We start from the raw sequence: 16,263 nt of genomic DNA, 5'->3' as shown, positions 1-16,263 counted from the left end.
AGATATATAGGGAGAGAGATATATATATAGGGAGAGAGAGATATAGGGAGAGGGAGATATATAGGGAGAGAGAGATATATAGGGAGAGAGAGATATATAGGGAGAGAGATATATATAGGGAGAGAGATATATATAGGGAGAGAGATATATAGGGAGAGAGAGATATATAGGGTGAGAGATATATAGGGAGAGAGAGATATATAGAGAGAGATATATATATAGAGAGAGATATATAGGGAGAGAGATATATATATGGAGAGAGAGATATAGGGAGAGAGAGATATATAGGGAGAGAGAGATATAGGAAGAGAGATATATATAGGTGAGAGAGAGATTTATAGGGAGAGATATATATATAGGGAGAGAGAGATATAGGGAGAGAGAGATATATAGGGAGAGAGAGATATATAGGGAGAGAGATATATATAGGGAGAGAGATATATATAGGGAGAGAGATATATAGGGAGAGAGAGATATATAGGGTGAGAGATATATAGGGAGAGAGAGATATATATAGAGAGAGATATATATAGAGAGAGATATATAGGGAGAGAGATATATATATGGAGAGAGAGATATAGGGAGAGAGAGATATATAGGGAGAGAGAGATATATAGGGTGAGATATATATATATGGAGAGAGAGATATATAGGGAGAGAGAGATATATAGGGTGAGATATATATATATGGAGAGAGAGATATATAGGGAGAGAGAGATATATAGGGAGAGAGAGATATATATCGAGAGAGAGATATATGGAGAGAGAGATTTATAGTGAGAGAGAGATTTATAGTGAGAGAGATATATATATATAGAGAGAGAGAGATATAGGGAGAGAGATATATATAGAGAGAGAGATATATGGAGAGAGAGATTTATAGTGAGAGAGAGATTTATAGTGAGAGAGATTTATAGTCAGAGATATATATATATATAGAGAGAGATAGATATATAGGGAGAGAGAAATTTATAGTGAGAGAGAGATCTATAGTGAGAGAGAGATTTATAGTGAGAGAGAGATTTATAGTGAGAGAGAGATATATAGAGAGAGATATATATATATATAGAGAGAGAGATATATGGAGACAGAGATATATGGAGAGAGAGATTTATAGTGAGAGAGAGATTTATAGAGAGAGAGAGAGATATATATAGAGATATATATATATATATAGAGAGAGAGATATATAGAGAGAGATATATATAGGGAGAGAGAGATTTATAGTGAGAGAGAGATTTATAGTGAGAGAGAGATTTATAGTGAGAGAGAGATATATAGTCAGAGAGAGATATATATATAGATATATATATATATTTAGTGAGAGATATATATATATATATATAGTCAAAGAGAGATATATAGTCAGAGAGAGATATATAGCGAGAGAGAGATATATAGCGAGAGAGAGATATATAGCGAGAGAGAGATTTATAGAGAGAGAGAGATTTATAGTGAGAGAGAGATATATATAGAGAGAGATTTATAGCGAGAGATTGAAACACAGAGAGATCGACCTCTAGAGAAAACAACTGAATAGGTTTATAAACCAAGGGAAATGGGAAGTGATTTGGTAGGCAGGGGATTGAGACCAAAGTATTTCAATGAACACCCACAAGATCAACAACAGAGTCCACCTTACGAAACATACAGAAATCATCATTTTAACACACGAGACAAAGCATCTGCTAATACATTATCAGGACCCCTTTTAAGGAGGATTTCCAAATTATAATTTTGCACAATAACCGCCCAACACATAAATCACTGGTTCTGGTTGTACATTCGGTGGAGAAACACTAAGGGGTTATGATCAGTATATACAATCACTGGTAGGGCACTGGAACCAATATATACCTCAAAGTATTCCAGAGATAACAACAAAGCAAGAGCTTTTTGTTCTATGGTCGCGTAATTTGTCTGACATTTGTTAAATTTTCGTGAAAAATAACAAACGGGATGATCCACTCCACTCTTGTCCTGCTGCAGTAGAACAGCACCAGCACCTCTGGCACTAGCATCTAGCTAAATGGTTGTTCAAAATCCGGAGCAGCAAGTACAGGGGTATTACATAAGAGTGCTTTAGCAGTATCAAAAGCTACCTGACGATGAGGGTACCACTCAAATGATCTAGCCGGACTGAGCAAATCGGTCAACGGAGCAACTACTGCAGAGAAGATTTTACAGAAACTACGGTAGTAGCCAACCATCCCTAGAAAGCGGCATAGTGTCTGGTGGTAGGTGCGGGGAATGCAGTTATAGCCAAGACCTTGGCATCAACAGGGCACACCTGTCCATGACCAACCTCTTTACCGAGATAGGTAACAGTAGCCTTCCCAAACTCGCACTTTTCCAAGTTCAGGGTTAGAGAAGCAGCTGCCAAACGTTCACATACTACCCTTAGAGAGTGTCGTGGTAATTTCCTGTATTACTAAATGATGAGAGCTACAAACCACACACCAGTCAGAGTTATACTTAAACTTCATCTTTTAATAATATGAGCTTCACCATAGTCCTGTGACTCATATTTCAATTCAGTGTCTGTAAATGAATTCTGAGAGTGCTTACAACAGAATACTTAGTATCTTTTATAGCCAAGATACACCCCTCTCAACTCACATGATGAACTACACATCTTAGGAACTTCACAAAGGGCCTTTTACTTGAGAGAGGAGTATCCCATAGCCAGATAGCATTAGCTATGAATTATCATTCAGTTTGCTCTCTTAGACAAGGTTCTACTTCTCGTTCTTGGTACTGCCTATTACCAAAACATTACCTCATCCAATGGAATATATCAATTGTCAATTCTAGATACCCCCATCTCAAATACAACCCCTCCTGGACAAGCTCTCTGAGAGGAGTGAGCCTCTAGGTCATATACTAGGTCAAGATAAGTATCAACATCAGAGGGGACATACAATGGTTCCAGACGCTGCCATACTCCTCCCCAATGGGAAAAGTAGGGAGTGACTGGAGTACAGACAATGTGGAGCCCTTCACATGGTTTAACAGATATTCACATATGAAGACGACTTCTGACCTCTCCCCTCTCTGGGCCCCAAGTGACTTTCCCCTAGAGAAGAAAAGGAAAAATGCAACTGCCGACAGTATAGTCCAAAAAGAGACATTCTAATGACAAGTATAGTCCAAAAAACATAAGCATATTATAATAAAACATCTTATTTATGTTACCTAACTAATTCTGATTCAGCTACGACAAGAGTTAACATGATCTGACCACTCAGACAAATAAATCACGAGATCATCAAGGTAGGCACTACTATTACGGAGTTAACCAGTCGTTGGAATGTGGCTGGTGCATTCCACACCCCAAAAGCCATTACAGAGTATTGTAGGAAGTTGTCTGGGGTAACAAAGGCAGAAATCTCAGAAGCGAGATTAACGGAACCTGCCAGTAACATTTTAAGAGGTCTAACTTAGTTACATAAGTAGCAGTACCAACAGTTTCGATACAGTCGTCCAGTCTGGGTAACGGGAATGAATCTGGCATTGTGACAGAATTTACCTTTAGATAATCCGTACATAACCTGGACGTACTATCAGGTTTAGGAACCAGAATGCAAGGAGAACTCCAAGGGCTTGAACTTGGCGTAGCCAGGTCAGTCTCCAACAAATATCTCACCTCATCCCTCATTATCTTCCCCTTAGAACCATTCACACGATATGGGTGTTGCTTGATAGGTGTAGCATTAATGTCATGTTTCAACACGTTTGTGCGAGTAGAACGTCATTAAAGAGACATGGAAAACTGTGTAGTAGCTTCACAATATTGTAGGCCTGTTCATCCGTTAACTTCTTTGGGACTGGGGGGCAGTATTGAGTAGCTTGGATGAATAAGGTGCCCAGAGTAAACTGCCTGGTACTCAGGCCCAGTTGCTGATATGTGCATATTAGTAGTAGATTTAGATAGAAAACACTCTGAAGTTTCCAAAACTGTTTGAATGATGTCTGCGAGTATAACAGAACTCATATGGCAGGCAAAAACCTGAGGAAAAAATCCAACCAGGAAGTGTGAAATCTGAGGTGTGTAGTTTTTCAACTCATTCCCTATCAAAAACATGTGGGTCATATTGCACTTCCCAAGGCTTCCACTAGATGTCAACAGTCTTTAAGAACCTTGTTTGAGGCTTCTCCTGTGAATTGGGGGACGAATGAGATGGGATTGAGTCAGAGGTCTGGCAGAGTGCCATTAGCTGACCACCGCATTCACGTGATAGTTAGCTTGCGTTCCATTGCAATTCTACAGACAAAGGAATTCTCCGGTTGGAACATTATTGAAGATTTATGATAAAAACATCCTAAAGATTGATTCTGTACTTCGTTTGACATGTTTCTACGAACTGTAATATTGCTTTTCGTCTGAGGTTTCGCATGGACTTGCCATCGTGAATTTGGATTGTGCACTAAACGTGCGAACAAAAAGGAGGTATTTGGACATAAATGAGGGACTTTATCGAACAAATCAAACATTTATTGTGGAACTGGGATTCCTGGGAGTGCATTCTGATGAAGATCATCAAAGGTAAGTGGATATTTATAATGCTATTTCTGACTTCTGTTGACTCCACAACATGGCAGATATCTGTTTGGCTGTTTTGTTGTCTGAGCGCTGTTGCATGGTGTGCATTAACCTGTTAGAACTCTAGGGGCAGTATTTCATTTTTGGATAAAAAGACGTGCCCGTTTTTAGCGCGATATTTTGTCACGAAAAGATGCTCGACTATGCTTGGAATTGATAGTTTTGGAAAGAAGACACTCTGACGTTTCCAGAACTGTAAAGATTTTCACTGTGAGTGCCATAGAACAAAATCTACAGGCAAAACCAAGATGTTTGAGTGACCAGGAAATCAACAGGATTTTTGAAGGCACGTTTTCAATGATCTCCTTATATGGCTGTGAATGGCACAGGAATCAACGGACACTTCCTATCGTTTCCCCCAGGTGTCTGCAGCATTGTGACGTATTTGTAGGCATATCATTGGAAGATTGGCCATAAGAGCCTACAATTACCAAGTGTCCCGCATGGTGTCTGCGTGGAAATTGGTGCGCAAAAGTCAGGTCCCAGTATTTTTCCATCCGAATCAGAGAAGAATGCACGTGTCTAGGACTGGCATTTCAATGAAGAGATATATGACCAAACACCTTGAGGATTGATTCAAACAACGTTTTCCATGTTTCAGTCGATATTATGGAGTTAATTCGGAAAAAAGTTCGACGTTTAGGTGACTGAATTTTCGGTTAGTTTCGGTAGCCAAATGCATAGTAACAAAACGGAACGTTGTGTCCTACACAAGCATCTTTCAGGAAAAACTGGACATCTGCTATGTAACTGAGAGTCTCCTCATTGAAACATCTGAAGTTCTTCAAAGGTAAATTATTTTATTTGATCCCTTTGCTGGTTTTTGTGAATGTTGCGTGCTAAATGCTAACGCTAAATGCTACGCTAGCTATCACCACTCTTACACAAATTATTGATTTTCTCTGGTTCTAAAGCATATTTTGAAAATCTGAGACGACAGGATTGTTAAGAAAAGGATAAGCTTGAGGACATGCATATTTATTTCATTTATTTTGCAATTTTCAGAAATCGCTAATGTTGCGTTATGGTAATGAGCTTGAGGCTGTAGTCACAATCCCGGATCCGGGATGGGGCGGCCTAACAGGTTAAATAATAAAATAAAATATGGAACGGGCAGTCCTTCCCCGGGAGGAAGAGCAGCTCCGTCTTGCCGAGGTTCAGCTTGAGGTGGTGATCCGTCATCCACACTGATATGTCTGCCAGACATGCAGAGATGCGATTCGCCACCTGGTCATCAGAAGGGGGAGAGGAGAAGATTAATTGTGTGTCGTCTGCATAGCAATGATAGGAGAGACCATGTGAGGTTATGACAGAGCCAAGTGACTTGGTGTATAGCGAGAATAGGAGAGGGCCTAGAACAGAGCCCTGGGGGACACCAGTGGTGAGAGCGCGTGGTGAGGAGACAGATTCTCGCCACGCCACCTGGTAGGAGCGACCTGTCAGGTAGGACGCAATCCAAGCGTGGGCCGCGCCGGAGATGCCCAACTCCGAGAGGGTGGAGAGGAGGATCTGATGGTTCACAGTATCGAAGGCAGCCGATAGGTCTAGAAGGATGAGAGCAGAGGAGAGAGAGTTAGCTTTAGCAGTGCGGAGCGCCTCCGTGATACAGAGAAGAGCAGTCTCAGTTGAATGACTAGTCTTGAAACCTGACTGATTTGGATCAAGAAGGTCATTCTGAGAGAGATAGCGGGAGAGCTGGCCAAGGACGGCACGTTCAAGAGTTTTGGAGAGAAAAGAAAGAAGGGTTACTGGTCTGTAGTTGTTGACATCGGAGGGATCGAGAGTAGGTTTTTTCAGAAGGGGTGCAACTCTCGCTCTCTTGAAGACGGAAGGGACGTAGCCAGTGGTCAGGGATGAGTTGATGAGCGAGGTGAGGTAAGGGAGAAGGTCTCCGGAAATGGTCTGGAGAAGAGAGGAGGGGATAGGGTCAAGTGGGCAGGTTGTTGGGCGGCCGGCCGTCACAAGACGCGAGATTTCATCTGGAGAGAGAGGGGAGAAAGAGGTCAGAGCACAGGGTAGGGCAGTGTGAGCAGAACCAGCGGTGTCGTTTGACTTAGCAAACGAGGATCGGATGTCGTCGACCTTCTTTTCAAAATGGTTGACGAAGTCATCTGCAGAGAGGGAGGAGGGGGGGAGGAGGATTCAGGAGGGAGGAGAAGGTGGTAAAGAGCTTCCTAGGGTTAGAGGCAGATGCTAGGAATTTAGAGAGGTAGAAAATGGCATTAGCAGCAGAGACAGAGGAGGAAAATGTAGAGAGGAGGGAGTGAAAGGATGCCAGGTCCGCAGGGAGGCGAGTTTTCCTCCATTTCCGCTCGGCTGCCCGGAGCCCTGTTCTGTGAGCTCGCAATGAGTCGTCGAGCCACGGAGCGGGAGGGGAGGACCGAGCCGGCCTGGAGGATAGGGGACATAGAGAGTCAAAGGATGCAGAAAGGGAGGAGAGGAGGGTTGAGGAGGCAGAATCAGGAGATAGGTTGGAGAAGGTTTGAGCAGAGGGAAGAGATGATAGGATGGAAGAGGAGAGAGTAGCGGGGGAGAGAGAGCGAAGGTTGGGACGGCGCGATACCATCCGAGTAGGGGCAGTGTGGGAAGTGTTGGATGAGAGCGAGAGGGAAAAGGATACAAGGTAGTGGTCGGAGACTTGGAGGGGAGTTGCAATGAGGTTAGTGGAAGAACAGCATCTAGTAAAGATGAGGTCGAGCGTATTGCCTGCCTTGTGAGTAGGGGGAAGGTGAGAGGGTGAGGTCAAAGAGGAGAGGAGTGGAAAGAAGGAGGCAGAGAGGAATGAGTCAAAGGTAGACGTGGGGAGGTTAAAGTCGCCCAGAACTGTGAGAGGTGAGCCGTCCTCAGGAAAGGAGCTTATCAAGGCATCAAGCTCATTGATGAACTCTCCGAGGAACCTGGAGGGCGATAAATGATAAGGATGTTAAGCTTGAAAGGGCTGGTAACTGTGACAGCATGGAATTCAAAGGAGGCGATAGACAGATGGGTAAGGGGAGAAAGAGAGAATGACCACTTGGGAGAGATGAGGATCCCGGTGCCACCACCCCGCTGACCAGAAGCTCTCGGGGTGTGCGAGAACACGTGGGCGGACGAAGAGAGAGCAGTAGGAGTAGCAGTGTTATCTGTGGTGATCCATGTTTCCGTCAGTGCCAAGAAGTCGAGGGACTGGAGGGAGGCTTAGGCTGAGATGAACTCTGCCTGAGATGAAATATATTGGAACACAGCTTAGCCTTTTGTTAATCACCCTGTCATCTCAGATTTTCAAAATATGCTTTACAGCCAAAGCTAGACAAGCATTTGTGTAAGTTTATCGATAGCCTAGCATAGCATTATGCCTTGCTAGCAGCAGGCAACCTTGTCACGAAAATCAGAAAAAGCAATCAAGTTAAATCGTTTACCTTTGATGAACTTCGGATGTTTTCACTCACGAGACTCCCAGATAGATTGCCAAAGTAAATTTTTCCCAAAATATTATTTTTAGTTTTTATTTTTGTAGGCAAATTAGTTCCGTTTGTTCTTCACGTTTGGCTGAGAAATTAATCGGAAATTGTGGTCGCGACAACGGCAAAAAATATTCAAAATTAGCTCCATAATATCGATCCTCCCGTGTAGTTCTGGGCTGATTCATCACCGTTCTCATGATCATTGCAACTCCACGAGGTGAGATCTTGCATGGAGCCGAGGGAGATTGACAGTCCTTTTGTGTTTCTTCCATTTGCGAATAATCGCACCAACTGTTGTCACCTTCTCACCAAGCTGCTTGGTGATGGTCTTGTAGCCCATTCCAGCCTTGTGTAGGTCTACAATCTTCTCCTTGACATCCTTGGAGAGCTCTTTGGTCATGATCATGGTGGAGAGTTTGGAATCTGATTGATTGTCTCTGTGGACAGGTGTCCACAAAGCTCCTAATCTCAGCTCGTTACCTGTATAAAAGACACCTGGAATCTTCCTGATTGAAAGGGGTTTGAATAATATATGCCATTTAGCAGACGCTTTTATCCAAAGCGACTTACAGTCATGTGTGCATACATTCTACGTATGGGTGGTCCCGGGAATCGAACCCACTACCCTGGCGTTACAAGCGCCATGCTCTACCAACTGAGCTACAGAAGGACCAATGAATACTTATTTCCCTCATTAAAATCAATCAATTTATAACATTTTTGACATGACGCGTTTTTCTGGATATTTTGTCTCTCACTGTTCAAATAAACCGATAGACTGATCATATCTTTTGTCAGTGGGTAAACGTACAAAATCAGCAGGGGATCAAATACTTTTTCCCCCTCAATGTATGTTACGGGTCTCGTTAACATCCCTCCCCCGGGCCAAAGGGATTCGTAACACTAGTGTTTTGTCCCCTCAGTGTTCACGTTACCCCTGCTCACATATCACGTTTCCTTATGGGGATAATACGGTTCATTTGATTGGTTGTTTGGTTGATTGGTTGATTGTATCCCCATTCAGGTGGTAATGGAGGAGTTCCACCACCCCCGGACGGTGTGGGTGCCCCTGGGGGTGTTGCTGGGGTCGGGCATGCTGTTCGCCGTCCTCACCCTCCAATGGCAGCGCTTCTTCATCACCCTCTCCACCGCTGTGTTCGGCTCGGCTGTCATCACCGTCACTGTGGACTACTTCCTGGAGCTGTTCGCTCTGGTCAGGTATGTTGGTGTTGTAGTTAGGGCTTTCTCCTCTCCTCTCCTCTCCTCTCCTCTCCTCTCCTCTCCTCTCCTCACACCTCACCGCTCCCCTCTTCCCACTCCTCCCCTCTCCTCCTCTCCTCACCTCTCCTCTCCTCTCCTCTCCTCTCCTCTCCTCTCCTCTCCTCTCCTCACACCTCACCGCTCCCCTCTTCCCACTCCTCCCCTCTCCTCCTCTCCTCTCCTCTCCTCTCCTCTCCTCTCCTCACACCTCACCGCTCCCCTCTTCCCACTCCTCCCCTCTCCTCCTCTCCTCACCTCTCCTCTCCTCACACCTCACCGCTCCCCTCTTCCCACTCCTCCCCTCTCCTCCTCTCCTCACCTCTCCTCTCCTCCTCTGCTCACCTCTCCTCTCCTCCTCTGCTCACCTCTCCTCTCCCCTCACCTCCTCACCACTCCCCTCTTCCCACTCCTCCCCTCTCCTCTCCTCCTCTCCTCACCTCTCCTCTCCCCTCTCCTCCTCTGCTCACCTCTCCTCTCCCCTCTCCTCCTCTCCTCACCTCTCCTCTCCTCCTCCCCTCACCCCTCACACCTCCTCACCGCTCCCCTCTTCCCACTCCTCCCCTCTCCTCCTCTCCTCACACCTCCTCTCCCCTCTCCTCCTCTGCTCACCTCTCCTCTCCTCCTCTGCTCACCTCTCCTCTCCCCTCACCTCCTCACCACTCCCCTCTTCCCACCTCTCCTCTCCCCTTTCCTCCTCTCCTCACCTCTCCTCTCCCCTCTCCTCCTCTGCTCACCTCTCCTCTCCCCTCACCTCCTCTCCTCACCCCTCCTGACCCTTCTCCTCTCCTCCTCTCCTCACCACTACCCTCTCCTAACTCCTCCCCTCTCCTCTTCTCCTCCTCACCATTCCCCTCTACTCACCCCTCCTCTCCTCTCTCCTCCTCACCCCTCCTCTTCTCTCCTCTCCTCTGTTGCTCAGCTGGTAGAGAGAGGTGCTTCCAACACCACGATTGTGGGGGCCACCCATCTGAAAATGTATTCAAATCTTTGCACGCAATACTGTACGATAACACTACTGTAATATAACACTACTGTAAGATAACACTACTGTAAGATAACATTACTGTAATATAACACTACTGTAATATAACACTACTGTAAGATAACACTACTGTAAAATAACACTACTGTAAGATAACACTACTGTAAGATAACACTATTGTAAGATAACATTACTGTAATATAACACTACTGTAAGATAACATTACTGTAAGATAACACTACTGTAAAATAACACTACTGTAAGATAACACTACTGTAAGATAACACTATTGTAAGATAACATTACTGTAATATAACACTATACTGTAAGATAACATTACTGTAATATAACACTTGTCGTCGCAATTTCCTGTATTACCAGATGATGAGAGAGCAAACCACACACCAGTCAGAGTTATTTAAACTTAGTTATATGAGCTTCACCATAGCCCTGTGACTCTCAGATCAATTCAGTGTCTATAAATGAATTCTCTGAGAGTGCTTACAAAAGAATACTTAGTATCTTTTATAGCCAAGATACACCCCTCTCAACTCACAATGACGAACCACAGATCTTAGAAATTTCACAAAGGGCCTTTTACTTGAAAGAGGAGTATCCCATAGCCAGATAGCATTAGCTATAATTTATCATTCAGTTTGCTCTCTAAGACGAGGTTCTACTTCTCGTTCTTGGTACTTCCTATTACCAAAACATTACCTCATCCAATAGCATATATCAATTGTCAATTCTAGATACTCCCATCTCAAATACACCCACCTCTGGACAAGCTCTCTGAGAGGAGTGAGCCTCTAGGTCATATACTAGGTCAAGATAAGGGCAACATCAGAGGGGACATACAATGGTTCCAGACACTGCCATACTCCTCCCCCAATGGAAAAAGGAGAGAGTGACTGGATTACAGACATTGTGGAGCCCTTCACATGGTTTAACAGATACATTCATTTTGAAGACAATGTTCAAACCTGACTTCTCCCTTTCTGATATTCTGCCTATTACCAGACATGTAAAAGACAAGCCTGACCTCTCCCCTCTCTGGGCCCCAGGTGACTTTTCCCTAGAGAAGAGAGAGGAAAAGGCAACTGCCAACAACTGTCCAAATGAAACATTCTAATGACAAGTATCTCAAAGTAAATAAAACATCTTATTTAGTTATGTTACCTAACTAATTCTGAGTCAGCTATGACACACTACAGTAAAACAACACTACTGTAAGATAACACTACTGTAAAACAACACTAGTGTAAGATAACATTACTGTAATATAACACTATTGTAAGATAACACTACTGTAAGATAACACTACTGTAAGATAACACTACTGTAAAACAACACTACTGTAAGATAACATGACTGTAAGATAACACTACTGTAAAACAACACTACTGTAAGATAACATGACTGTAAGATAACACTACTGTAAATAACACTACTGTAAGATACCATTACTGTAAGATAACACTACTGGGAGATAACACTACTGTAATATAACACTACTGTAAGATAACATTACTGTAAGATAACACTACTGGGAGATAACACTACTGTAAGATAACACTACTGTAAGATAACATTACTGTAATATATCACTACTGTAAAACAACACTATTGTAAGATAACACTACTGTAAGATAACACTACTGTAAGATAACACTGTAAGGGGCTTTGGGGAAAATACGTTTCTGCTGAAGAGCATAAATTATGTTTTCCAGACCACTGAAGGAATCTGCTTAGTTCTATGATTGTGAAAGAAGTTTCAGCTTTTTTTTCAAGGGAATTAAACTGCTGTCTTAAACATTCTTATATAATTATAGCTAAATATATATTATAAACTGGGTAGTTTGGATCCTGGATGCTGATTGGCTGACACAGCATTTCAACGTTTGTTCTTTCAGACGATATTTTTTAATTTTACCTTTATTTAACCAGGCAAGTCAGTTAAGAACAAATTCTTATTTTCAATGACAGCCTAGGAACAGTGGGTTAACTGCCTGTTCAGGTGCAGAATGACAGATTTGTACCTTGTCAGCTCAGGGGTTTGAACTTGCAACCCTCCGGTTAATAACGCTCTAACCACTAGGCTACCCTGCCGACCGATATAACATGTGTATGATGCAAAAATGCTTATTGTTCTATGTAAGTTGGTAACCAGTTTGAAATAGCAATAAGGTTCCTCGGGGGTTTTCCAACATACCACACGCCCTCTTATTCCTTGACTCTATTACAGATACATGTCGGAGAGGATCACGGTGGCTCCGCCCCGTCCTCTCTGCTGGTTCACCTGGGTCGTCATGGGGGTGTGGCCTGTCCTGGCATTGCTGGGGGTCCTCATCCAATGGAAGGTAACCGCCGAGGGATATTCACACACTGAGGGTGAGTCTGATCCCTGACGTTTAACCCTAATAGAGGGATACCCAACAACAGAATGGTGTGGGCGTACCCCAACAACAGAATGGTGTGGGTCGTACCTCAACAACAGAATGGTGTGGGTGTACCCCAACAACAGAATGGTGTGGTCGTACCACAACAACAGAATGGTGTGGACGTACCCCAACAACAGAATAGTGTGGGTGTACCCCAACAACAGAATGGTGTGGGCGTACCCCAACAACAGAATGGTGTGGACGTACCCCAACAACAGAATAGTGTGGGTGTACCCCAACAACAGAATGGTGTGGGCGTACCCCATCAACAGAATGGTGTGGACGTACCCCAACAACAGAATGGTGTGGTCGTACCCCAACAACAGAATGGTGTGGACGTACCCCAACAACAGAATGGTGTGGACGTACCCCAACTACAGAATGGTGTGGTCGTACCACAACAACAGAATGGTGTGGACGTACCCCAACTACAGAATGGTGTGGACGTACCCCAACAACAGAATAGTGTGGGTGTACCCCAACAACAGAATGGTGTGGTCGTACCCCAACAACAGAATGGTGTGGTCGTACCCCAACAACAGAATGGTGTGGACGTACCCCAACTACAGAATGGTGTGGACGTACCCCAACAACAGAATAGTGTGGGTGTACCCCAACAACAGAATGGTGTGGTCGTACCCCAACAACAGAATGGTGTGGTCATACCCCAACAACAGAATGGTGTGGGCGTACACCAACATCAGAATAGTGTGTTAATTAAAATGTAAAATGAATTAATGCTCTAGACCACTGATTGGCCAGCTCATCCTCTACGCTCTAGACCACTAATTGGCCAGCTCATCCTCTATGCTCTAGACCGCTGATTGGCCAGCTCATCCTCTATGCTCTAGACCACTAATTGGCCAGCTCATCCTCTATGCTCTATAGCCACTGATTGGCCAGCTCATCCTCTATGCTCTATAGCCACTGATTGGCCAGCTCATCCTCTATGCTCTATAGCCACTGATTGGCCAGCTCATACTCTACGCTCTAGACCACTAATTGGCCAGCTCATACTCTACGCTCTAGACCACTGATTGGCCAGCTCATCCTCTATGCTCTAGACCACTAATTGGCCAGCTCATCCTCTACGCTCTAGACCACTAATTGGCCAGCTCATCCTCTATGCTCTATAGCCACTGATTGGCCAGCTCATCCTCTATGCTCTATAGCCACTGATTGGCCAGCTCATACTCTACGCTCTAGACCACTAATTGGCCAGCTCATACTCTACGCTCTAGACCACTGATTGGCCAGCTCATCCTCTATGCTCTAGACCGCTGATTGGCCAGCTCATCCTCTACGCTCTAGACCACTGATTGGCCAGCTCATCCTCTATGCTCTATAGCCACTGATTGGCCAGCTCATACTCTACGCTCTAGACCACTAATTGGCCAGCTCATACTCTACGCTCTAGACCACTGATTGGCCAGCTCATCCTCTATGCTCTATAGCCACTGATTGGCCAGCTCATCGTACCCAGGAGTAGCACATCCTCCTCAATGAGGAAATACTATTTTTTTAAATGGTCTCTGTGAGGTAGAAGTTTGAGTTTTTTTTTTTTTTAAGTGTTTATTTTCTGCCATTCATGCAATGGACACAAACACGAGCATAGGACGAGTCAGCAACATATTATTTTTGGTATGAGTTAACAGAATGTTAACTTTTAAAAGAAAGCTTTTGATTGTAACTTTAAGTTACTTTAAGTCCCAATACTACAAATCAATGGGGTCACCACTAACACACATCTACAAAATCCATGTGTTCGTGTGTGTATAGTGTGTATGTGTGTATAGTGTGTATGTGTGTGTAGTGTGTATGTGTGTATGTGTGTGTATAGTGTGTATGTGTGTATGTGTGTATGTGTATGTGTGTGTATAGTGTGTATGTGTGTGTATAGTGTGTATGTGTGTATAGTGTGTATGTGTGTATAGTGTGTATGTGTGTATAGTGTGTATGTGTGTATGTGTGTGTATAGTGTGTATGTGTGTATGTGTGTATGTGTATGTGTGTGTATAGTGTGTATGTGTGTGTATAGTGTGTATGTGTGTATAGTGTGTATGTGTGTATGTGTGTGTATAGTGTGTATGTGTGTGTATAGTGTGTATGTGTGTGTATAGTGTGTATGTGTGTGTATAGTGTGTATGTGTGTGTATAGTGTGTATGTGTGTGTATAGTGTGTATGTGTGTGTATAGTGTGTATGTGTGTGTATAGTGTGTGTGTGTGTGTATAGTGTGTATGTGTGTGTATAGTGTGTATAGTGTGTATGTGTGTGTATAGTGTGTATAGTGTGTATAGTGTGTATGTGTGTGTATAGTGTGTATGTGTGTGTATGTGTGTATAGTGTGTATGTGTGTGTATAGTGTGTATGTGTGTATAGTGTGTGTATAGTGTGTGTATAGTGTGTGTATAGTGTGTATAGTGTGTATAGTGTGTGTATAGTGTGTGTATAGTGTGTGTATAGTGTGTATAGTGTGTATAGTGTGTATAGTGTGTATAGTGTGTATGTGTGTGTATAGTGTGTATAGTGTGTATAGTGTATATAGTGTGTATAGTGTGTATAGTGTGTATAGTGTGTATAGTGTGTATAGTGTGTATAGTGTGTATAGTGTGTATAGTGTGTGTGTGTGTGTATAGTGTGTATAGTGTGTATGTGTGTGTATAGTGTGTATGTGTGTGTATAGTGTGTATAGTGTGTATAGTGTGTATAGTGTGTATAGTGTGTATAGTGTGTATAGTGTGTATAGTGTGTATAGTGTGTATGTGTGTGTATAGTGTGTATGTGTGTGTATAGTGTGTGTGTGTGTGTATAGTGTGTATGTGTGTGTATAGTGTGTATAGTGTGTGTATAGTGTGTGTGTGTGTGTGTATAGTGTGTATAGTGTGTATGTGTGTGTATAGTGTGTATGTGTGTGTATAGTGTGTGTGTGTGTGTATAGTGTGTATGTGTGTGTATAGTGTGTATAGTGTGTGTATAGTGTGTGTGTGTGTGTATAGTGTGTATGTGTGTGTATAGTGTGTATAGTGTGTGTATAGTGTGTGTGTGTGTGTGTATAGTGTGTATAGTGTGTATAGTGTGTATAGTGTGTGTATAGTGTGTGTGTGTATAGTGTGTATAGTGTGTATAGTGTGTATAGTGTGTGTATAGTGTGTGTGTGTGTGTGTATAGTGTGTATAGTGTGTATAGTGTGTATAGTGTGTATAGTGTGTATAGTGTGTATAGTGTGTGTATAGTGTGTGTGTGTTATCATGTGTCTGTTCCTATGTTTGTGTTGCTTCCCCGTTGTTCCATAAGGTGTATTTTTATCTGAGATCCCCAAGGATTGGAAAGCTGCCGCAGTCATCCCCCTCTTCAAAGGGGGAGACACCCTGGACCCAAACTGCTATAGACCTATATCCATCCTGCCCTGCCTATCTAAGGTCTTCGAAAGCCAAGTCAACAAACAGGTCACTGACCATCTCGAATCACACCGTACCTTCTCCGCTGTGCAATCTGGTTTCCGAGCCGGTCACGGGTGCACCTCAGCCACACT

At 43.4% G+C, this 16,263-nt stretch overlaps 1 protein-coding gene across 1 annotated transcript in view; it reads left to right on the top strand.

Annotated features, from left to right (window-relative positions):
* The window catches only part of LOC118381257 (transmembrane protein 198-B-like), a 69,789-nt gene that overhangs the window by 37,815 nt on the left and 15,711 nt on the right, over nt 1-16,263 (top strand). The window contains exons 4-5 of the mRNA XM_052492728.1: nt 9,071-9,264; nt 12,534-12,679. Coding sequence (XP_052348688.1) covers nt 9,071-9,264; nt 12,534-12,679 — 340 coding nt within the window. The remainder of the gene's footprint in view (nt 1-9,070; nt 9,265-12,533; nt 12,680-16,263) is intronic.

This window comes from Oncorhynchus keta, chromosome 34 (assembly GCF_023373465.1).
Source record: "Oncorhynchus keta strain PuntledgeMale-10-30-2019 chromosome 34, Oket_V2, whole genome shotgun sequence".
Lineage (NCBI taxonomy): Eukaryota > Metazoa > Chordata > Actinopteri > Salmoniformes > Salmonidae > Oncorhynchus > Oncorhynchus keta.
The sequence above is the reverse complement of the archived record's forward strand: the minus strand, read 5'-3'. Positions and strand labels throughout refer to the sequence as shown.